This window comes from Myotis daubentonii, chromosome 9 (genome assembly GCF_963259705.1).
Source record: "Myotis daubentonii chromosome 9, mMyoDau2.1, whole genome shotgun sequence".
NCBI lineage: Eukaryota > Metazoa > Chordata > Mammalia > Chiroptera > Vespertilionidae > Myotis > Myotis daubentonii.
In genome coordinates, this window is record NC_081848.1 from 38,115,907 (window position 1) to 38,140,587 (window position 24,681).

At 39.8% G+C, this 24,681-nt stretch overlaps 1 protein-coding gene across 2 annotated transcripts in view; it reads left to right on the forward strand.

Annotated features, from left to right (window-relative positions):
- NARS2 (asparaginyl-tRNA synthetase 2, mitochondrial) overlaps nt 1–24,681 on the forward strand; it is a 122,340-nt gene that overhangs the window by 8,165 nt on the left and 89,494 nt on the right. For both annotated transcript variants that reach the window (XM_059708329.1, XM_059708330.1), the window contains one exon: nt 5,009–5,089. In XM_059708329.1, coding sequence (XP_059564312.1) covers nt 5,009–5,089 — 81 coding nt within the window. The remainder of the gene's footprint in view (nt 1–5,008; nt 5,090–24,681) is intronic.

Sequence of the window (24,681 nt, forward strand, 5' to 3'; positions counted from 1 at the left end):
AAAATATATATCTTCCATTTCTCTACTTAACTTTTAAACATATTCAATATAGTTTTGAACATATGCAATGCAGTAAAAGGACTGTTTTTATGTCCTATTCTTCTGATTTTAACATATCTGTCAGTTATGAGTCAATTTTGATTTGTTAATCTCATTATGGATTATGTTTCCCTGCCTCTTTGCATATCTGCAAATCTTTGGTTAGGTGTTAGACATTGTAAACTTCAAGTTTCTTACCCTTTATTCTGGTATGCGGTTATTTGAGAACTGTTTGATGCTTTGGGTTTGGGTTTTAACTGGAGAAGTTCTCAGTTTAGGACTAATTACTCCCCACCACAGAGGCAAAGCTTTTCTGGGTCTCTACCTAATGCCATGGGAATTACGAGCTTTTCCAATCTGGCTTGTGGTTTCAGACACAGTTTTCAGCCACACGGAACACTAGGTACTGTTTCCTCTCATCTTTTTGGGTAGTTCTTTCTCTGGCCTTGGATGGTTTCCCTATCGAGCATTTGCTTTATCATTCCTGTACCTGATACTCCAGGTGAGCCTCTACACATCTCTGGAGTTCTCTGCACAACTCTCTCCTCTCTGGTACTCTGTCTTGAATTTTAGCCACTTTTGTCTCCTGAGACTCTCAGCGAGTCTGCTGGGCTCCACTTTATTACCCCCTCTCCCTGCCATGGCCTGGAAAACCTCAAGATAGTAAGCAGGGCTGCTGGTGGGGTTCACTGTGCTTGTTTCCATCTCTCAGAAATCACTGTCTTTTGATGTCTGATATTCAGTGTCTCCTAAACCATTCTTTCATGTGGTTTTCTTGTAGGATTTTTTTGTTTTGTTTTTGTCTTTTTGGTTTTTCAGGTAGGAGAGTAAATCTGGCCCGTTTCTCCATCCTGGTCATAGACATATTTTATATATATAGTTAGCGCAGATTTTGAGTTACTGATGTTGATCAAGTAGATTGATCTAATGACTTAAAAGACATTTTGTCTAGTTTGGTTTTGCCTTTCTGCCATTTCCCCCACTGGGGAAAGCCACAGTGAAATGTCTTTGGTAAATTGCTGAGGTGAAGGGACCCTTCCCCTGTGAATTGGGGCGAGGGGTGGGGGCGGGGGGGCGGGCAAAAGGCAAGGAGTGATCCAGAAGATAAAGTTAAGTTATTCCATGCGCTTTGGAACTCTTCTTATGCCACTTCTTCAGATCCAGCTAATTTGCAGGGGTTGTTTAATAGCATACCCTTCCTTGTATCCAAATTCAGGCCTTGACGTATTGTAACATGCCAGGAGAATTCTTGCACTTTAAAAAGCTCCTTCAAAGTTGGTTTCTAGTTTAAAAAAAAAAGCTAAAGAGCATCATGACTTTAAAGCATATACTGTACTTTTGAATAAATAAAGGAAAATAAATCACATTATACAATATCCCATTCTAGTTTGAAAGGAAGCATTTACATATATTCTCATAAACTTTCTTATACAACTGCCATGTAGTTTTTCAGTAGTGCTTGAAACACAGAACAGAAAATTGGTTCAGATTTTAAAATGTTTTCCACTCCTATGGCTTTAGCAGCTGGTAAAGTTGGACCATTTTAATTCTGAAAGTTTTATAGATTTTGGCCACTAGGTGGTGGTATTGGCAGTCCATTGACAAGTGGGCTTTACCTACTTTATATATAATTTCTTTATTGAAGCTTTTGCAAAAATGTAAGCAATTTAAAAATAAGTGAAGAAGCTAGAAAAAATCTGAAGTAAAAAAATAAGCAAAATAAAATTTAAAAAAGATACTTTAAGTAGTTGAAAAGAAATTTTAGCACTGCTGGTAATAGCTATAAAGTAGGTACTTATTGTAAAGATCTGAAAAATATAATCCTGATACCAACTCCTATAATGTTACCCATTGTTCGTGAGACAGTGGGGATTGAATTGTTTAAAGAAATCACAGGAGAGCAATAGTCATATTAAATAATCGTTATATGTTTTCTAATATTTAGTACTATTTCTGTGAGTTGTTAGTTTAGGCTCCCAAAAAAGATGTTAAAGCTTAAAATGTAGCCCTAACCAGTTTGGCTCAGTGGATATAGAGTGTCGGCCTGCGGACTGAAGGGTCCCAGGTTCGATTCCGGTCAAGGGCATGTACCTTGGTTGGGGGCACATCCCCAGTGGGAGGTGTGCAGGAGGCAGCTGATCGATGTTTCTCTCCCATCGATGTTTCTAACTCTCTATCCCTTTCCCTTCCTCTCTGTAAAAAATCAATAAAATATATTTTTTTAAAAAGCTTAAAATGTAAAATCTTAATAAATTTCAAATCTAAAAATATAGGAAAAAATAAACTTGAGTGGTACCTTTTAATTAGGGTACTTTAAGCATCTAGAGTTATTTATTTGGGGTTGAATATCAAAAGTATTTTGTGTATAACTTGGTTTTCTCATAAAATTGACACATTTGCTGTGTACTAAAACTTGGCTATCTAGAATCCTCAAGAAATGAGTTATTTAGAAGAACCGAGTTTCTCAAATAACAGGATTATCTCTTGAGGCACCAATTTTTCTAAATACCAGTGGTTATTATCCTCCAGTGGGTTGCATACTTCCCTGGCTTCCTAAATTGAGCCAGAAAACGCTTGCCCTTTCTTGATGAGTCAAGGGTCTTCCTTTGAGTATCAGATTTTTCCCTCTTCTGAATGGCAGTGCTTTCACAGCCTCCCACAGTGTGGAGGAGTATTCCTTGCCCCTGTGTTGAATGACCTGACTGCTGTGTCTTTGAATTCCTGCCATTGCTTTCTGTGGATTTTTTTTCTCCTTTTACTTTTACTTTTAGTTGCCAGTGGTGTGCTTGTAACTAGCATTGGTTGCCATATTTTGTTGTTGTTCATTCTGATAAATAAGGATACTTATTTTGGGGTGTGTGAAAGAAAAATATAGTCCATGAGTCATTGAGTGGTGTCTGTGGGCCTTAGTACACCAATGTGTGTGTGAAATCATTACCTGTAATTTTCAAATGCTCAGTGCCTTATAACATAGTTGGTTCTACAATGTGTATCTTTCAAAATATTTAGGTATTTAGAGGTAATGGGTGCAATCTGAAAAATTGGATGAAAGTGCTTTTATTTTTGGTTCCTTGTCTGGCCTTCATACCTTCAATTAGGTACCACTTTGCTGTGGGAGAAAGTCAGTATCTCACACTGGACCCTCGTTGGAGCAGCTCCTGACAAGGCTCCTTCACTCCTTGCTGTTTATTTTCCATTTTATCTTTCTGCTTCCCTATCTGCTTTTTCATTTTTGGACTTTATTCTCAATGCTTTATTATTCTCCCTTTGTACCCTTTATAGCTTTTGGCGGTAATGTTACAGACTTTGATATGATAAGCCTTGCTACAGCATTAAGCCTTAAAAGGTTAGGTGACACCTTTTGAAAAGTTTAGCATTAATTAAGTATTAAGAATAATTCCCAGTACTCAAGTGATTTTTTTAGAAAAAACACCTCATACAGTTATTTTCGTAAGATTTACAGTGTTGTTTCTTGTGGCAGTTGACCAGTTCTAACTTTGGTGATTATATTTAACCGTTAAATTTTCTCCTCCCTCTTCCCCACCCTCATTTCCTTTGGATTTTTCATTTCCTTTCTTTGTTTACTGAGCTCATGCTTGTAGTTGCCTACATTTGTGTGGAATAAATGATTCATGTCCATAATTCTTGGCTCCTGATAGATAAAAATTTTATGCAGTAATGTTGTTATTGATTATTTTTCATTCGTTTTCTATAATGTGCCCTGCAGCACCTCTAGGCATGTTGCTCCCAGATTAAGTACATATTTGAATACTTTCTAAAACTCCTAATTTAAAGTTTGAATATTTAATCTTTCTGCATCATAAGGCAAGTTGTTAACTCCATACTTTGTATGTTAGCCAGAATACTTTAACCTTTTTAAGAAGGAGGGGGGCAAACTTGGGAGGTCTCTGGTAACACCCTGAGACATTTTATATTCCACCAGTGATAGGCAAAATTTAGCAGAGGTTAGAAGTGTATTATATGAATTTATTGTGTTGGTTTCAAGACCACAACTTTTCCATGAAACACATACTATTCTGCCTTTGCAGCCTAAGTCCCCTTTAGTTACCTCCATCTCCACCCTGCACTGTTTATGCTGAATGTAACCTTTTGCCTATATCCATAGTCAAAAATGAAAGAAGCTTAACCTTGAAGTTGTTGGGTTATTTCAGACCTACTAGCATCAGCTTTTGTGGTTCGCTAATGGAAATAGTCTCAGACTTTGGAGCGGAAAAATTTCAATTGGGCGCCTCAGTAATGGATGGATTTGCTGCTCAGAATCTTCCTTGAGGCAAAGGAAGTGCACTGCCTGTGCTGTGTACAGCTCTCTGTGCCATCAATTTAATGACAGACTTCCTAAAAATCATTTCTGCCTTTTTTGCTGTTCATTTCTTTAGTCCCTATTTGTCAACCTTAATTTTTCTCCTTTTCGGTGGTTTGTTACAATTTAAGATCTCATTGCAAAATAATTGAACTTTACATTGATCACTTTGTATTCCTTTAGCAATGTGGGCAACATTATTATACATTAACCTTGAGTGGGTTAGAGTGTGTGTGTGTGTGTGTGTGTGTGTGTGTGTGTGTGTGTGTGAAATCATTACTAGTAGTTTCAAAAGTGGAAGAAGAAATAGTACCAGAGGGAGACCTTGAAGACCAAGGTTCCAGTCCTGGGTTGCCACTGGCTAGCTGTGTGACTTGGCAATTCATTAAACCTTTCTGGACTTCAATTTCCTTATCTTTGAAATTAGGAAATTGGACTAGATAACGTCTAACTCATTTTTTAATTGAAAATTATTTGTGCTTCTATTCATAGTAAAAACAGCTTGATATTTCAGTAGTTTTATTTGGGGAGTTAGGGAGGAATTTGATATGGCATTCTCTTAATGCTATTTTAATAGTATGATCTGTGTTCTTGGAATTTTTTCAAATACAAATATACTGAAAAGAGTGGCTTTTCTCTTTCTTGCAGGACAGTGGCTTTGTGCATATTCATACTCCAATAATCACATCCAATGACTGTGAGGGGGCTGGAGAGCTCTTTCAAGTTGAAGTAAGTTGTGCTTCCCATCTTGGGGGATATATTGCTCTCTGATATTTTTCATCTGAGGGTTTGTTTTACATTTAATAAGAGTTATGTGGAGAGACCATGACCAGAACCTGAAAATTTGTCAATAATAATACTTAAAAAGACATAGGTAGAAATTCAAACTTCTCTAATTCCTGTCCTACCAGCTTCATTACTTACATTGTGACTAAAACAAGTAGATTTTTAGTCTAGTACTCCATTTGCTTTTCTTATATATCTATGAATTGGTGAACTGAAGAAATTTGAAGAGATTAGTAAAGATTCTGAGATATCCTTTGCGCAAATGCAACCCCCAGTTAATATTTTTGGATATGTCATATTTTAAAAGATAAATTAAAATAGAAAAGTATACATGTGAGTATATTCTTTCTCAAGGTCTTTAAAAACTACATTTTTCATAAGAAATGATTCATGTTCTCTACACTTCACAAAGGCTCTTATTTTAATTCTTTATTCAGTAATCGTTTTTTGAGCTCCTAATAAGTTCCAGGCATTGTCAGCCTGCCTGTAAAGGTCATTTAAAATTTACCAGTTTTCTTTACTTGTGGGCAATTGAAAACCCTTTCATTTACCAGTCTGCCATCCTGCTTAAAATCATTGGCCAGTAGTATAATGGACAAAAAGAAATATATGTGGATGAGTAGTAGCTTTTTTTATTTCTTTCATTTACTCACTGATTTCTTTATCTCGGAGAAGTCAAGATTCTTTTCACACAAGACATATATAACTGCTCTCACTCGTTCAGTATGTTTTCATTCTTCTTTAGGATTTTAACTGCAATTGACATATAAAATTAACTATTAAGTTTCAGGCGTACAACTTAGTACTTAGACATTCACATAATGTACGAAGTAAGTCTAGTTCCCATCTGATACCATACATAGCTATTACAATACTATTGACTGTAGTCCCTCTGCTATACTCTACATCCCTGGGACTACTTTTAAAACTGGCAGTTTGTATTTCTTAATTCCTTTACCTTTATTATCAGCCCTCCAACCCCCCTCCCATCTGGCAACCATCCATTTGTTCCCTGTACCCATGAGTCTGTTTCTGTTTTGTTTGTTCATTTATTTTGTTTTTCAGATTCAACATATAAGTGAAATTATATGGTATTTATCTTTCTCTGACTTATTTTTCTTAGCATAATACCCTATAGGTCCATCCATATCATTAAAGTGGCAAGATTCTTTTTTTTATTGCTTAGTAATATTCCATTGTATATATGTGCCACATATTCTTTATCTAATTATCTATCAATGGACACTAGGGTGCTTTCATATCTTGGTTATTATAAATAACTAGAGGCCTGGTGCATGAAATTCATGCATGGGTAGGGTCCCTAGACCTGGCCAGTGATCAGGGTGGACTAGGTTCCCTGCCTCCCGGCCTCCCCGCCTCCTCGTCTCCTCCTTCCCTCACTCCCTCAGCACCCTGACGCTGCCTGGTGATCATGTCTCGCCATGTTTCACGCCGCCCCCCCAGTGGTCAGCGCATGTCATAGCGAGTGATTGAACTCCCCGTCTGCCAGTCGACCTCCTGAGGGGACAGTTTGCATATTAGCCTTTTATTATATAGGATGCTGCAGTGAATATAAGGGAGCATATGTCTTTTCAAATTAGTATTTGGATTTCTTCAGATAAATATCCAGAAGTGGAATTGCTGAATCATATAGTAGTTCTGTTTTTTCTTTTTTTGAGGAGCCTCCATACACTTTGATAGTCGCTGCACCAACTCACAGTCCCACCAACAGTCCACAAGGGTTCCCTTTTCTCCACATCCTCGCCTATACTTGCTTGTTGATTTATTGATGATAGACATTCTGACAGGTGTGAGGTGATATCTCATTGTTTTAATTTGCATTTCTCTGTTGATTTAGTGATATTGAGAAACTTTTCATATGTCTATTCAGGTCCTCTGCCCATTTTTTATTGGGTTGTTTCTTTTGTGTGTATGGGAATGTCTTAAGTTGTACTTATATATTTTGGATATTATCCCCTAATTGAATGTATTATTGGTGAATATCTTCTCTCATCCAGTAGGATGTCTTTTTGTCTTGTTGATGATTTCCTTTGCTGTACAAAACCTTTTTAATTTGATATAGTTTCATTTGTTTATTTCTTCTTTTATTTACCTTGCCTGAGGAGACATATCCAAAAATATTTGTATTGCTACCAGCAATGTCAGCTATGTTTTTTTCTAAAAGTTTTTTGTTTTCAGGTGCTAAATTGTAGACTTTAATCTGTTTTGAGTTTAGTCTTGTATATGGAATAAGAAAGTGAGTGTTAGCATCTGTATATATGAGTTCAAAGAAGGTAGCAAATGATACATTCAGCCTATTGTATCCACAGGTTCTGCATTCACAGATTCAACCAACCACAGATTGAAAATGTTCAGGAAAAAAGTTCTGTTGTTGCTATGTATTATGTAGTTAGGCCTCTGATGGTTTCATGTGTACTGAATATATACAGACATTTTCCTTGTCATAATTCCCTAAGCAATATAGAATGACAACTATTTACATAGCATTTACATTGTATTAGATACTACACATAACCTAGAAATGGTTTAAAGTATATGGGAGAATGTGCATGGGTTATATGCAAATACTACACCATTTTATTTTTTTAAAATATATTTATATTGATTTCAGAGAGGAAAGGAGAGGGAGGGAGAGAGAGAGAGATAGAAACATCAATGATGAGAGAGAATCATTGATAGGCTGCCTCTTGCACACCCCCTACTGGGGATCAAGCCTGCAACCTGGGCATGTGCCCTTGGCTGGAATCAAACCTGGGACTCTTCAGTCCACAGGCCTGTGCTCTATCCACTGAGCCAAACCGGCTAGGGCTACACCATCCTATATAATAAAACCCTAATAAGCAAATAGACCGAACAGTGGAATGACCGGCAGAATGACCAGTCACTGTGATGCACACTGACCACCAGGGGGCAGATGCTCAACGCAGGAGCTGCCCCCTGGTGGTCAGTGCGCTCCCATGGGGGGGGGGGGCGGGGGAGCGTCACTCAGCCAGAAGCCGGCTCACGGCTGATGAGCACAAGGAGCGGCAGCACTACAGAGCGCTAAGGAGCAGTGAGCCAAGTGCTAAGGAGCAGCGAGCAGGCGGGCAGTAAAGAGTGAGGAGTCCCGGACTGTGAGAGGGTGCAGGCCGGGCTGAGGGAGCCCCCCCACACACACACCAGTGCACGAATTTTGTGTACCGGGCCTCTAGTTTTATATAAGGGACTTAATTGAGCATCTGTAGATTTTGGTATCAGTTGGGGGTCCTGGAACCAATCCCCTGCAAATACTGAGAGAGTGTATATATAAATTATAAAAATACATTTTTTCTAGGTGTTTGTGTTATTAGTTTTCTGTTTGCAATTTAACTGAATATTGCACCTTGTTCTGAATATTGAAGTGAAGAAGAATCATTTACCTTAAATATCTTTTATAATCCCTAAACCACTAAATATTAAAAAGTAAGTGACAGTGAATGGAAGGTATAATTTAAAGGGTTTTTTTGTTATTGTTGTTTTGTTTTTACCAATAAGAAGGGAATTATTAAAGAGATCCAAATTAAATTAAAAAATCTGTAACTAATTTAAAAAGTGATAAATTTGGAAATAACTGCTTTGCTACCATAAACAAGACTGAATAATTAATTACAGTATGTGTATTTTGGCCTCTAAACAACACAAGGTAAGTTATCAGTTAAGGTAAATACATAGGAAGGGGAAAGTATATATATTTCTGAAGCTAAACAACTGTTTTATATTCATAGTATTTCAGGGCCGGGTTAAGCAATTTTGTGATGGAATTAGACTTGCCTATTCAGAGTACCTGGAGATGCTCCTGAATTCATTGATCCTAGACTCCGGCAGTCAGGATCTAATCAGGTTTCAGGGATGTGTAGCTTTTTGCTATGACCTGCTGTCTTTGTTGTTTTCAGAAGTTCAGCTCTAAGACTTGTCTTCTGTTCCCCTATCCTTTGAAAGCAGTGCTTCTTATTTCCACTCACAGACCTCTGTCCTTCCAAGCTTCATTATGTTAATTTTCTCCTCACTGCATGTGGCATCAAAGGAGTTTGAATCTTGGCACCCCATTGTTAGGAGGGAAAGTTTCATATTTAAAATTTAGTTTCTCTTAATAGTACTCTTTTTTTGCTCTGACAACACTGAGGTGTCAGGTTTGATGGCAACAGTAAGAAGCCACCTTGAAATGCACAGTAAGAACATGCACTTCTGAAACACTGCTGATAAGTGAATGCGTGTCTCATTATTTTAGTTTTCTTTTTCCTCATGTCTGTTTCCTGCTTTAAGACTTTGGATATTTGTTAAGGGTTGGGGACTACTGAATACATATGTAGAAAGTTCCATTCAAGGCATTCATTTGTTATTCAGCAGACATTTGGTATCATCTGTGTTCAAGATGCTGTGCTCAGTGTTACAAGGGATATGAAGATGTGACTGAGGTTCGGTCCTGTAAATGTGGAGGGTTGGCAGGGTTGATGAGGCAGGAGCATGCTTTTCATTCACTCGCAATGTTACTTATCCTATCTAAAAGTAGACAAACATGGTAATTGACCATACCTTTGCTACGCCTCCCATTGGCTAATCAGCACGATATGCAAATTAACCCAATCAAGATAGCATCCGGCAGCCATGCAGCTGAAGCGAGCAGGAGGCTTGCTTGCTCCAGTGATGGAGGAAGCCAAGGTTCCCCACCTGCCACGGCCGAGCTCTGAGCTCCGAAAGCAACAAAGTTTCAATTATAGAAGCTAAACAAACCCCAGATACCTGCTTTCAGCCGGTGGTGGCCACGGAGCTGGAGCCGGCTCTTAGCTCCAGTGACGGCAACAAAGTTTCAATTATAGAAGCTAAACAAACCCCAGATACCTGCTTTCAGCAGGCTGTGGCCTCAGAGCTGGAGCCGGCTCTCAGCTCCAGTGACAGCAACGAAGTTTCAATTATAGAAGGTAAATAAATCCCAGAATAAAAATTTAAAAAAGGCTGGGAGCTTCAGTCGCTGGCCAGCCTGAAAACGGCCCTCAGCCCCTCATCCAGGCTGGCCAGGCACCCCAGTGGAGACCCCCACCCTGAAGGGGGTGTGACTAGCTGCAAATAGCCATCAGCCCCTCACCCAGGCTGGCCAGGCACCCCAGTGGGACGCCCACCCTGATCCTGGACACCCTTCAGGGCAAACCAGCCAGCCCCCACCTGTGCACCGGGCCTCTATCCTATATAGTAAAAGGGTAATATGCAAACTGACCCTAACAGCAGAAAGACTGGGAATGACTGGTCACTATGACACACATTGACCAACAGGGGGCAGACGCTCAATGCAGGAGCTGCCCTCTGGTGGTCAGTGCGCTCCCACAAGCCAGGCTGACGGCTGCCAGTACAGCGGTGGTGGCGGGAGCCTCTCCTGCCTCCTCTGCAGCGCTAAGGATGTCTGACTGCAGCTTAGGCCTGTTCCCCGCTGGCAAGTGGACATCCCCCGAGGGCTGCCGGGCTTCCAGAGGGATGTCTGATTGCCAGCTTAGGCCCAATCCCCCATGAGGCCTAAGCCAGCAGTGGTCATCCCCCGAGGGGTCCCAGACTGCGAGAGGGCACAGGCCGGGCTGAGGGACCCTCCCCGCCCCCCCCCCCCCACAAGTGCACAAATTTTTGTGTACCGGGCCTCTAGTCTTACAATATGCCTTGATGTACACGTTTTCCTCTTGGTTTAAGGCCCCGAGTCCCCAGTTATGTTTGGTCTTTACGATACTGGAGTAACTAGTTTGTCTCTGAGAAGATAAAAGAGACTAAAGGAAGAATTGGAGATTGATGGGAAATAGGTCAAACTGCCTTATGTCTATATTTGAGGTTACAGTGTTGCGAGTTGTAAGTGGTATGGAATCTAGAGGAAAATTATGATAGCGAGGATTGACTTGGTTAGAAAAATCTTCAAAACAATTATGTGACTTGGCTGTACCCCAGGGAGAGTATTCCAGGTGGGGAACAATGTGAGCAGCGTCTTGAGTGTGAAGTAGCAGGGTTTTCATTGGAATCTGGATGGATGGATTGGAAGGTTCATATTGGTGGGTAGCTATAAGAATGAGGAGATTGATCACGTAGGTATACATTTCCATGGATTTTAGTATATTCATAGGGTTGTGCAGGAATCATATCTAATTAAGGAGCGTTTTCGTCACCCCCAAATGAAACCTGGTACCCATTAGAAGTCCCTTCCCATATGCACCCCCAGCTGTAGGTCACCTAAAACTACTCCATAGATTTGCCTTTTCTGGAGCATTTTATATAAATGGAGTCATAGAACATATGGTCTTTTGTGTCTGGCTTCTTTCAGTTAGCATAAAGTTTTTGAGGTTCATCCATGTTGTAGCATATATCAGTACTTCATTACTTTTTATATTCAATTGGTATTCTATTGTATAGATATACAACATTTGTTTATCCGTTTAGCAGATGATGTATATTTGGATTGTTTCCACCTTTGGGCTATGATGAGTAATGCTACTATGAACATTTGTGAAAACATTTGGATGATTTCATTTCTCTTGGGTGGAATTGCTGGGTCATATGGTAACTCTGTTTTGAGAAACTGCCAAACCATTTTTCAAAGTGACTTCACCATTCTACATTCCCATCAGCCATGTTCCTCTACATCATTGCCACATTTTTATTGCCCTTCTTTTTTTTACTATAACCTTATCAGAGTGTGTGAAGTGGTATCTTATTGTGGGTTTTCTTTTCTTCTTTTTTAACTGATTTTAGAAAGAGGAAAGGGGGGTGAGAAAGAGAGAAAAAGAAAGAACATCGCATTGATCAGTTGCCTCCTGCACACGCCCCAACCAGGAATCCAACCCAAAACTTGGGTATGTGCCCTGACCAGGAATCAAGCTTGCCACCTTTTGGTGTATTGGATGCCTCTCCGACCAACTGAGCCAACTGTGGGTTTGCTTTTTGTCTTTTGCTTTTGAACATTTACAATATATATGTAAATGTGTTATTCACATTTAAGCTTTTAATTACAATTCTTCTTGCCAGCATGTGATAGGTAAATGGTTACACATTATGAAATTCAATTAGACTGAGGAAAATCTAAGAGAAGTACTTCATATAATAGGAACACTGCTCAAGTCTAGAATTTATTCATACACTGAAGTTCTTTATAAAGTGCAGAAGGAACTGAAGGTGTAAGGCTGTTTAATGGAATGCAAAGAGACATGTGCAATTTTATATCTGAATCTTAGACTGTGAAAAATCTCCTACCTAGAGCTTTATACTGAAATCTCATACTGTGTCTGAAGTTTGGCCCTAGGTTGGTTTGCATTTTTAATTATTTTGGTTACATATATTTATATATGTGTATGTGTGTATATATCATAAAATTTACCATTTTACCCATTTTTAAGTGTACAATTCACTAGCTCCTTCATCCTAAGGCAGTGGTTCTCAACCTTGGCTGCACATTAGAATCACCTGGGAATCTTTTTTAAATCCTGATTTCTGGGCCCCACCCCATAACAAAGAAACAGAATTTCCGGAGGATGGGGCCCAGAAATCAGGATTTAAAAAAGATTCCCAGGTGATTCTAATGTGCAGCCAAGGTTGAGAACCACTGTCCTAAGGGTTTTAAGGGTAGAGATTTTAGGGGAGGTCTCAGGAGAAGATCTCCATAGACTATTCAGCAGATTTCCAGGTATGTCCTTTCAGGGTCTAGGTCTCCACTGATGGATTGGCCAGCACCAGGGTGGGGTCATTATTCAGTGCAGCTGGTCCTGAGGTCAGCCTTGCCTTGCTGGTCTGGTTGTGCTGCTTTTCTGGGCCTGGAGCTGAAATACAACTGCTGTTATCTCTAGGGAGGAAAGGTCAGGGGGTCCAAAACTCATGCTAGGTGAGAAAAGGTACTGACTGTGGAGCAAGGTCCCACCCTACAGTTGTCCCTGGCTAGGCACCTGGGACTTTTCACCTTGGTAACCTTCTGTACCTGGCCCATCATCCTTGCTCTGCTCATGTCTGTCTAACTGCCTACCACATGACTAACACTATGCTTATAGGTCGTAAGAATTAATGGAAATAACATGTATGAAAATTTAAAATTGCTTTCAAAAATAAGGAAAACTTAATATGCAGGAGCAGGCTGATGTAAGCACCCAGTTTCTTTTCCAAGCTGTTGTGCATTCTAGAAGTTATTGGACAGATTTTGATGATTGCAAATTTTATTGTTATGTTATTTATGACACATCATTTTGGTTATGCTTGATGTTTGCACTTTTTAATACTCTTACCTGTTTCTTTTAAACTTTTTAGATGGTATGAGGGCTAACCCAGGTCAAGCTTCTTTTCAAAACAATTCTTTTTCAACTAATGTTAATCTTTCCCTCTTCCAGCTCCTGTTGTACTTGTGGCCTGTTTTAATATTTAGTTCTTTAATGGTTTCTTGACATCAATTTGTTTCTGATCTAGATTGTAAGCTCCTTACAGGGAAGAACTGTGTCCTCGGTGCCACTGGACACAGATGGAACATTTGGGTACCTGTTAATTATTATTTTCTGTGGGCTCTTTTCATTTGCAGAATTTTCAACCTTAAGACTTGCCATTTTCTTTTCTGTGAGGATGTTTGTTGCTCAAGTTAAGGCCCTGTTTCTGCATGTGCAGGTAAAAAATGCGTAGGTCCTATCTAGGAAGATAGATAAGAGACTCACAATAATGTTTGCCCCTGGGCATAGGGCCTACTGTTCTAGATTCTTTGAATTTTTTTATTATAGGTTTGTGTTACTTAAAAACAACAAAAAGGTAGTGTACTGTTTAGAAGTTACAAAAGTTAGTTTCCCTTCCACCCCTGACTTGCAGCTACCCCGTTATTCTTTCCCATAGACGGTCGGTCACTGTTATCTGTTCCTCTCTAGAGAGTTTGTACCAAACTCTGTCAGCAATATGTGTGATGCTGTTACATATGAATTAGCTGTCAGAGTGCGTTGCCAACATTTAAAACTTTTTGATTTGATGTATTGCTTTTTCAATGAAAAGAGAAAGTGCCACAGTAGAACTAAGAGAAGCAAACCTGTTTTCAAGGGCACTGAGAAGAGAACTGACCTGGAAGCTGGTGTGCTCTCACTCATCTTGTGTTTTTGCCACTTCCACTGTGAAGTGAGGATTTTGTGAATTAACATCTTGGTAAAAAAAATTCCCTTAGATTCTGAATTGATACAGCCTGCTGCTGTTGCTTCCTATTAAGAAGACTGCACTACTTCTTCCATCCTCTGGTATCCACCAAATGGAGTACATTCTTAAAATGATCTAATCCCCATCAGACACACTGGAATAAAATTGCACTATTTGATTCATCCTGTAAATATTTGTTAAGCCTTGCTTTTTTTCTTAAAAGTACTGTGCTAGTGCTATTTGACTTACAAAGTTATTTCCATTTTGTCTCTCAGAAACATGAATTTGCAAAATATTTTTAAATAGGAAAAACAAAATTCTACAATAATAAATGCCACCAAAATAATGTGAATTTGATTTGTATTTCCAAAATAGCTAGTGAAATTGACCATCTTTCATATATCGGTTGGCCATTTGTATGTCTTCTTGGGAGAGGTGTCTGTTCAGGTCCTCAACAGTGGCCAAGACATGGGGATAATCAAAGTGTCCTTCGATAGAGGATTGGATAAAGAAGATGTGGTACATATATCTGTCAGATAAAGCGAAATCTGTCAGAAAAAGCTATGAACCATATTTCACTCGTATATGGGATATAAAACTGAAACTCGGCCCAGCTGGTGTGGTTCAGTGCCGGGAGCCGGTCCATGCTTGCTGTTTCAAGGGACCTGGCATATATGGCATACTGTTCTTAATATGTTTGCTCACCTTCTTGGCACTATGTGTTTTAACCAAGGTCTCTGAGAAAGGTTGTTTTCCCCAGGTAGGGATTTTCCCCTGAAGTTAGGGAGGGAATAAAACCCCTCAACTAAGTGCCAGGCGGGTAATTAATCCCTTTAACTACGAGCAATCATGCTTAAACTACATAATCTTTTCTCCCTGGAATGGAGATAAGAAACGCCCTAACCTTTGTAATAGAGATTGATAGGATTGAATCAACTGGTATAAATACAGTTGTAACAAGACAGAAACACTCAGAACTCAGAACACAGAAATCATGAGACAGAATTCAGAACTCAGAACTTAGAACAGAATCAAGAAGACAGAACTCAGAACACAGGGCTTGGAAGACAGGACCAAGAGAGACAGAGCCTAGGCACAGAACCTACACAGAACGTTCTCTAGAGACAGAAGAACTTCGCCGGCGAGAGCATGCCGGAGGATCCTGGAGAGGGACTGGCCTCGGAGCCTAGAGACAGAGCCTAGTGGGAGAACATGGCAAGGGATCCTGGACTGAACCTGACTACAGAAATTGGCAGAACCTGACTGGAACCTGGACACTGAACCTGACTGGAGAACCTGAGCAGAACCTCTCTGGAGATCCAGACCAGAACTTGGCTGGAGATCCGGGCTAGAGATCCTGGCTAGGCTGCTGATCAACTGAATGCTGCCTCCATGTCATTCCTTCTTCGCCGACTCCGTCCACACCTTTGGGGACCCCTGGACCCGCTGGGGCTGGACCCCGGCATCTGGCGCCCGAACAGGGACCCCTTAGGTAAGCCCCCCCGCACTCGGGACGGATCGGACTCCACCGTAGGAAGAAGGTGGATAGTCTTCGCCGACTCCGTCCACACCTTTGGGAACCCCTGGAACAGGATTCCCCTAGGTAAGCCCCACCCCCCATTGAGAACCCCCACACTCGGGACGGATAGGACTCCACCAGGGTGCTACAGACCCCCCTATAGAGGATAAATAGGGTAAGAAGGTGGATAGTACAGAACTTAGATTGAGAAGATGTGCCATACTGAGTCCAAAGAAAGAAGACTCTGTATTGATTCTTAGATTGAGAAGATGTGCCATACTGAGTCCAAAGAAAGAAGACTCTGTATTGATCTTTAGATTAAGAAGATGTGCCATACTGAGTCTAAAGAAATAAGACTCTGTATTGATCTTTTAACATATATGCTTGCTAGCAGAGGAATTAAGGTTACTCCCAGTCAGACAGAACATTTTATGCAAGAAATACGTCCATGCTTTTCTGAGGAAGGAAAGGTGCCGGAAAGGTAAATGTAGAGGCATGGGAGAAGGTAGGCCCAAGGAGCCTTATCCTTAACCCCACTGCAGCCTTTCCACCCCGGGAAAGTGCAGGATTGGCAAGCTCTCCCTGGGGTGATAGATCAGGACTCAGGTAATAGGAGAAAGCGCCAATCCTACTCTTAAAATGGATACAAGAGAGCGTTTGAGGTTTTTCTTTTTAATGCCTGCTTTTAAAAAATAAAAAAGGGGGAATTTGCCGGGAGCCGGTCCATGCTTGCTGTTTCAAGGGACCTGGCATATATGGCATACTGTTCTTAATATGTTTGCTCACCTTCTTGGCACTATGTGTTTTAACCAAGGTCTCTGAGAAAGGTTGTTTTCCCCAGGTAGGGATTTTCCCCTGAAGTTAGGGAGGGAATAAAACCCCTCAACTAAGTGCCAGGCGGGTAATTAATCCCTTTAACTACGAGCAATCATGCTTAAACTACATAATCTTTTCTCCCTGGAATGGAGATAAGAAACGCCCTAACCTTTGTAATAGAGATTGATAGGATTGAATCAACTGGTATAAATACAGTTGTAACAAGACAGAAACACTCAGAACTCAGAACACAGAAATCATGAGACAGAATTCAGAACTCAGAACTTAGAACAGAATCAAGAAGACAGAGCCTACACGGAGCCTAGAGACAGAAGAACTTTGCTGGAGAGAGCATGCCGGAGGATCCTGGAGAGGGACTGGCCTCGGAGCCTAGAGACAGAGCCTAGCGGGAGAACATGGCAAGGGATCCTGGACTGAACCTGACTACAGAGATTGGCAGGAGAACCTGACTGGAACCTGGACACTGAACCTGACTGGAGAGCCTGGACAGAACCTGGCTGGAGAACCTAGCGAGGGAACATGGCTACAGAACCTCGCTGGAGATCCGAAGCAGAACCTCTCTGGAGATCCGGGCTAGAGATCCTGGCTAGGCTGCTGATCAACTGAACACTGTCTCCGTGTCCTTCCTTCTTCCCCTGAACCAAGATAGAGGGGTTGCTGGTTCAATTCCCAGTCAGGGCACATTCCCAGGTTGTGGGCTCAATACTTGGTTGGGGCCCTTTCGGGAAGCAGCCGATGGTTGTTTCTCTCTCACATTGTTATTTCTTTCTCTCTCTCTCTCCCTTTTTCTTTTTTTTAAAAACATTTTATTAATTTTTTTACAGAGAGGAAGGGAGAGGGATAGAGAGTTAGAAACATCGATGAGAGAGAAACATCGATCAGCTGCCTCCTGCACACCTCCTACTGGGGATGTGCCTGCAACCCAGGTACATGCCCTTGACCGGAGTCGAACCTGGGACCTTTCAGCCTGTAGACGGACGCTGTATCCACTGAGCCAAACCGGTTAGGGCTTCTCTCTTTTTCTTTCTCTCTCTCCCTTACTCTCTCTAAATATCAATTAAATAAAAAAGAGTCTCCAGGTGATTTGAATGTGTCTTCAAGGGTATATACAGAATAGTAGAAGTCCATGTTCATAGACTCAGCTCTGCTAGATAAATCCAAATTTTTACATGAAGTGAAGAAAGAATTTAAACTCCTACCAGCAGGGTGCGCTGTTCTACATCTTTGTCAACACCTGATATTTTCAGTCTTAAATTTTTGCCAATGTCGTGGATGTAAAATGGGATCTTGGTGTGATTTTTTTCAATTTGCTTTGCTCTAATAACTGTTGAGATTGGCAATATTTTCTTATGGCTGTTGGCCACTCCTTTTCTCTTCGATAGTATTTTCTATTGTGTTGTCTTTACGTATCAGTGTTTTTATATTCTGGATAACATTAATCCTTTGTTGAGTATATTGTTGCTGATCTTTTCTCCCAGTTTGTGGCTTGCCTTTTCTCTTTCTCTATACTCCCTTTTGATAAACAGAGTTCTTAATTTTAATGTAGAAAAGTTTTTGTCCTTTTCTTTATGGTTTGTGATTTTCTATCTTGTTTAAGTAATCGTTCTTATATTATCTCCTAAAAGTTTTATAGTTTATACATTACACTTATATGTCCTTTATCTACTAGGAATTGAGTTTTGAGTATGATGTAAGAGTCCAGTTTTTCCCCCAAAATAGATAACTATTCCAGTACAATTTATTGAATAGTTCATTTCTCTTCCTGTAATCGCAATTGTCATCTCTGTCATAAATTAAGTTTACATATATATGTGTCTATTTCTGTGCACTCTACTCTGTTCCATTGGTTTATCAGAATATCCCTGTACCAGCACTTCACTCGCTAAATTGCTGGAGCTCTTCGGTAAGTCTTAGTATGTAGTAAGGTAAATCTTTTGACCTAATTTTAAGAGTTTTGTGACTATTCTTGATCCTTTTCTCTTCCATGTAAACTTATGAACTATATCTTAGCAAGCTTTAAAAAACCCTATTTCGTCTTTAATTGGAATATCATTGATTCTGTAGATCAGCTTAGAAAAACTGGTATCTTTATGGTCTTGAGTGTTCCTATCCCTGGACATGGTATAGAATTCTATATATTCAGGAATTCTTTAATGTTTTTCAATGGAGTTTAATAATTTTCTTCATAAATATTATGAATACCTCTGTAAAATTTATTTCTAGATACTGTATATTTTTCTGATATTATAAATGTATCTTTAGAAAGAGTTTATTTTTCATTTATTGGGTATAGTCTTCAATATATATATATTAGAACAAGATTATTAATTTTATATACAAATCTATAGTATGTTTACTGATATTTAGTCTTCTTTATCTGCCATTTACTCCTGTATTAAAATTCTCTGGTATATTTTTTAATTTTTTTCTCATAGTGTTTGCTTTATATATTTTTCAGACTATGTTATTGGATATATACAATTTTGGAATCACTTTTTGATCAAATAAAACTTTAACTTTATAGTGGTCTTTTTTTTTCCCCAAGCACAGCTTTTTCCCTTATGATGTTTTGTGTGATATTAATTTAACCATAGTTGGTTTTAATCAGTATTTGTTTGACTTGTTTTTTTACTGTCACTTATCCTTTTGCTCAGCCTTTTTTTTGTCTTATGTTTTAAATGTGTATCTTGGAAATAGCATATAGCTCAGATTTTTAAAAAATGTAATTGCTGTAGCTCTTAGTCTTTTCCCTTTTTACTATTTAATCTAGTCCACTAATCTTTATTGTGATTGCTTAGGCTAGTGGTCGGCAAACTCATTAGTCAACAGAGCCAAATATCAATAGTATTTCTTCAAAATAGACTCGCCCAGGCCAAAAACCGACTTCTGCGCATGGGCCACGAAGTTTCCATCGCACTGTACACGCGCCTGCACGTGGTATTTTGTGGAAGAGCCACGCTCAAGGGGTCAAAGAGCCGCATGTGGCTCGCGAGCCGCAGTTTGCCAACCACGGGCTTAGGCATTTTGATTTTTAACCATCTTATTTTGTGCCTTTTATTCTTTTGTTTCTTTTAAAATATTCCCTCCTTTTTTTGTCTTTTTTAAATAAAGTTTTTTCTCTCATTTTATTCCTCCCCTTCTCCCCCTACTACTAGCTTAGAAGAGACTGATGAAGTAAAGGAGAAGGGAGAGTTTAAGACAATGATTCTGAGTCTCGACTGTATATTGAATTCACCAAGGAACATTAAAAAGTATGAACGCTTGGGCTCTGAAATTCAGATTAATTAGTCTGGGATGCAGTCTGGCATGGGGGATTGTTAAAGCTTTCCAGGTGCTTCTAATATACAGTCAGTATTGAAAGCTACAGCCCCTGGAGAAACTGCTAAATGTATGACATCAAGTGTGGACATAGGCTTAGAAAGTGAGGTGATCATGACCAACACCCTTTTAACCACATAGTCACAGCTCCTTTGTCTCTACCAACTAGAAGAATTCACTAACTAGTTCAGTTTTTTCTGTAACACTAGTATGCATAGATTTGTATTATGTCATATGTTGAGAATTCTGAATTAAAATTTGTTCTTAAAAATTAAAATGAGCTGGTTCTCAAGAAATTATTTCTTATCCAACAGACAAAGCCGACACATGAAATTATAGACAGCATAACTATTTAACTGGGTTTTATAAGGGTAATTATACAGAATAATTTATGTAGAATTACTAAATATAAAATCTGGCTCATTTTATAAGTGTGCTAGGAGAATTTTCAGGTGCTGCAGTGATCAGAGATGTCTGCATGGGCAAAGTAAGCAGTTTGTGACCCTTTTTTATATTTCTGTCTTTGATTTTTGCCTTCAACTTTGTCTTTCACTTTTCTTCTTCCAAAATTACCCAAGTTCCTTTCCAGAAAGTTAAATTGGTAGGAGTTTGAGTAAGGGAGAAACCCAGGGTGAGAAGTAAGCATATAGGGTAAATTATTTATGCATATCACTTACCTAATGCAAAAATCCTTTTTTTAAATTAATATTAAGAACATAACATGTGCTAGGAATATAGTCGTGAAAAAGTACACAGACGTCTTTTTCCTCGAGAATGTATATCTTTGTGGAAAGGGAGGTACAATAAATGAAATATTTACAATAAAAAAGTAAAAGCTGTAGCATTTTACGTATTGTGGTATCAGTCTGAAGATAGCTCACTAGTGTACTCTGCTTTCCAGTATTTATACCCTTCTGTGGTCCCCTCCCACACTTCATTCAGGCAGATTCTGTGTAACCAACAGAACAAGGTAGAAATGAAGCTTCCTTGGCGAGGTCGTAAACCTCACAAACTCTGACTTTGGTCTTTTGGAATGTGAGTTCTGGAGGAAGCCTGTGTCGTGTAAGCAGTCTGACTACCAGGAGACCACCGTGCTTTGAGCTAGCCCAAACTAGTCGTCTGGGAAAGCTAAATAGTGAGACAAAGATTCCTGGCCAGCACCCAGCTGTTTGTGCCATCCCAGCTAAGGCACCAGACATGTGGTTGAAGAAGTCATCTTGGTCGTCTAGCTCAGTTAAGCCTGCAGATGACTTCAGTCCCAAGGCCCATTTAGCTGTAATCAAATAAGAGACCCCAAACAAGAACCACCAGCTGAACCCGCCCAGCTCACAGAATCATGAAAAGTAGCAATAGATAGTTGTTTTAAGCCATTAAGTTGTAGTGATATGTCACCCAGGAAAAGATAGAACAGATGGTGATTAGTACTGTGGAGGAAAGCAAAGCAGGAAGAAGAGGATAGGGATTACCAGAGAGAGAGAGATTCAGGTTTATATTGGGCAGTCAGGGGAAGCCTCACTGAGAAGATACTAGTGCTCTAACAGAAACATGTTAGATGTGAGGGAGGAAGTAATGGTGATGCCTGGGGGAAGTACTTTCCAGGCAGAGGCACAGCAAGGACAGAGGCCCTGTGCTGGAGCCTGAAGTTTTCAAGATAGTACCACAAAGGCCAGTGTGGATGGAGCATACTTGACGAGGGGAAGAATTGTGGGAGTTGAGGACACACAGGTAGAAGGAGGTGGGAGTAAATGCAGATTATATGGGGCTGCGACCTTCAGCTTTATAAAGTAAACACTCTCTTTATAGCCAGCCTATTGTAATATCCCTTTTCTCTCCTGAAATGAATAGATGATATAAGCTTTCTATGCTCTCAGTTTAAAAAAGAAAATAGTGCAATGTTCTGAACATAATATAAAGAAGACAAAAGTAATGTCATTTAATTATGTAAATGCTATAGAATGACAAGTTTAGAATACAAGTAGCCTTTATATAAGTTGCTGACTTTGAGAGCTATAAATTAGGACTTACACAGGTGTCCTTTTTTTTCAATTATAGTTTACATTCAATATTGTATTAGTTTCATGTGTACAACATAGTGGTTAGACAGTCATATGCTTTACAAAGTGTGTCCCCCCCCTATATTTCCAGTGCACACAGGTGTTTTATATTGGTGACTCAGGTATCATGAACAGTGTTACTAATGATGATGGGGTTTTATGAAATGGTAAAAAAAATATTGATAAAGTTCTACAGCAAATAAAGTGTAGCTTTTCCTTAGTTTACATGGAGGATACATTCTGTAAAAGTCAGAGTACACTGAAAGAATTCATATAATTCACTTATACAAATATTCCATGGGATATTCGAAACTCTGGTGGTACTCATTAAACTCCAATACTTCTCTCTAGTCATTGTGATCATCAGAAACATTCCTACTAAGTACCTCTGATGAAGATTTTGCATGCCATCGTAAGAACTTAACTCTGAGAAAGATAGAAAGTCAGAAAGTTCTAAGCAGATGAGTAACATAAGTCTTAATGACATCATTCTGGCTGCTGCATAGAGAGTAAATAGTGGGTGGGTAAGTACAGAAGATGACAAAACAGTTCAAAGTTGATGCTGTAATCCAGTTGGACAAGTGATAGTGGTTTAGACCAAAGTTGAAGTGGTAAATCCTAAAATGTGGTTGGATTCTGCATCAATTTAGAAATTAGCTATGCATGTCAATACCAGGGCACATTTCTTAAAAATTATCTTCATTGCTTGCCTGTGTTTTCCCAAAAGTAACATTGGCTAACTCTCTGTTAGAGACCTATGAACTTTTAATATGGGGGGATTGGTGTTTTCTGCAAATGGTTGTTTCCATTGCTAATTAAAGCAGAAAGTGAATTTCCCTTTTTGTGTTTAACATGAACTTTCATGATGCCCGTTCAGACATTTGAATTCAGGTAAGTACTCATAAATGAAAAGAAAATGTCAGCTTCTTAGACACCAGACAGCCTCTTGAGCTTATGCTCTTTAGGGCCAAGTTTTGGGGAATGGGTTTTTCTTGGAAATTGGACATTTATTTTATTTTATGGATGCCATCCTTGAAGTAAGCATTCCACAGCATTGTTGACTTCAGGAGGTACTTTGATCACAAAAAAATGATATGAATCTTTTTGGATAATTTTTAGTAGCATCAAAGTGGTTAAATTTATATCAATATCCTATATAACAAAAGCCTAATATGCAAATTGACCAAATGGCAGAACGACCAGTCACTATGACGCCCCACAGATCAGCCCTGATTGCCAGTCAGGCCTAGGAGCCCTACCCATGCACGATTTTCCTGCACCAGGCCTTTAGTCTATATAATAAAAGCCTAAGCGACCAGTACAGTGGAACAACTGGAACGACCAGTCAATATGATGCACACTGATCATCAGGGGCAGATGCTCAACACAGGAACTGCCCCTCTTGTGGTCAGTGCGCTCCCACAGAGGGAACAGCCACTCAGCCAGAAGCTGGGCTCATGGCTGGTGAGCACAGCAGAGGTGGCGGGAACCTCTCCCGCCTCCATGGTAGTGCTGAGGAGCAGTGAGCTGAGAGGTAAGGAGCCTGCAGTAAGGAGCAAGCAGGCGGGCAGTAAGGAGTGAGGGATTCCGGATTTCGAGAGGGATGTCCCGACTGCCGGCTTAGGCCTGACCCCTGGGGGGGGGGGGGGGGAATCGGGCCTAAGCCGGCAGTCAGACATCCCCCAAGGAGTCCCGGACTGCAAGAGGGCGCAGGCCAGGCTGAGGGGACACCCCACCCCCACCCCAAGTGCATGAATTTCGGGCACGGGGCCTCAGTGCCTTATAATAGCTTATCCTTAAGCACTACAGCCAGAGGTGAAGGATCACTAAGCCTACTGTTTCAAGTATCAGTATCTTGCTTTGCTCCATGCAGCAACTGCAAGAAAATGTTACCTTTGAAATTGTTTGTTGGATTCAGTTTTTACTTTGGGAGGGGTATGGGAATAAGGGACGAGATTTCATCAAAGGATATTTGACAAGGATTTAAGATGCTTAATGCAGTTTTGTTTTATAAAAATGTATTGAGTTTAGTGGTAGCCAAGCCCTTTAGAGGGGATAAAAGAAATATGAAATAGTTGCTGCCAAGAAGGAGCTTGTATTCCAGTGAGGAGATGGGTACATACACAGTTGAATAATAATATAAAGCAATATATGATTAAGTGATAAAAGATTGGTGAAGTATTATTTCTTGGGGAGAGGGGCAGGTGCATTCTAGGAGGGGAAATACAGCATAAGCAAACAAAGTAAGAATGATTAAGGCAAAATGTGGGGAACAAGAGCAGTTGAATTTGAGGGTATTATCAATGTTTTTCTGTTTTTGAGTGTTTTTAAAATGGAGAACAGTGGGAAGGAAGCCCTGAATGGTAAGGTAGGTTAGAAGAAATACTACAGAACCAATGAGGATTTGTAAGCATGGGAAAGACTTGATGAAGGCAGAAAGAATAGGTTAGAAGAGGAAGTGGTAGGAGAGGAGGCCATTGGTATTACATCTAGATGTAAGTGATATGCACTGGGTCTTGTTAGTAATTGTAAAAATAGAAAGGACGGAACAAAATAAAAGAGTTTAGGTGTTAAAGATGAAGAAAAGATGAACCAACGCTTCATGATCAGAAAGCACTAAAGGGGGAATTTTTTGGATAAGCAATATTCCAAAT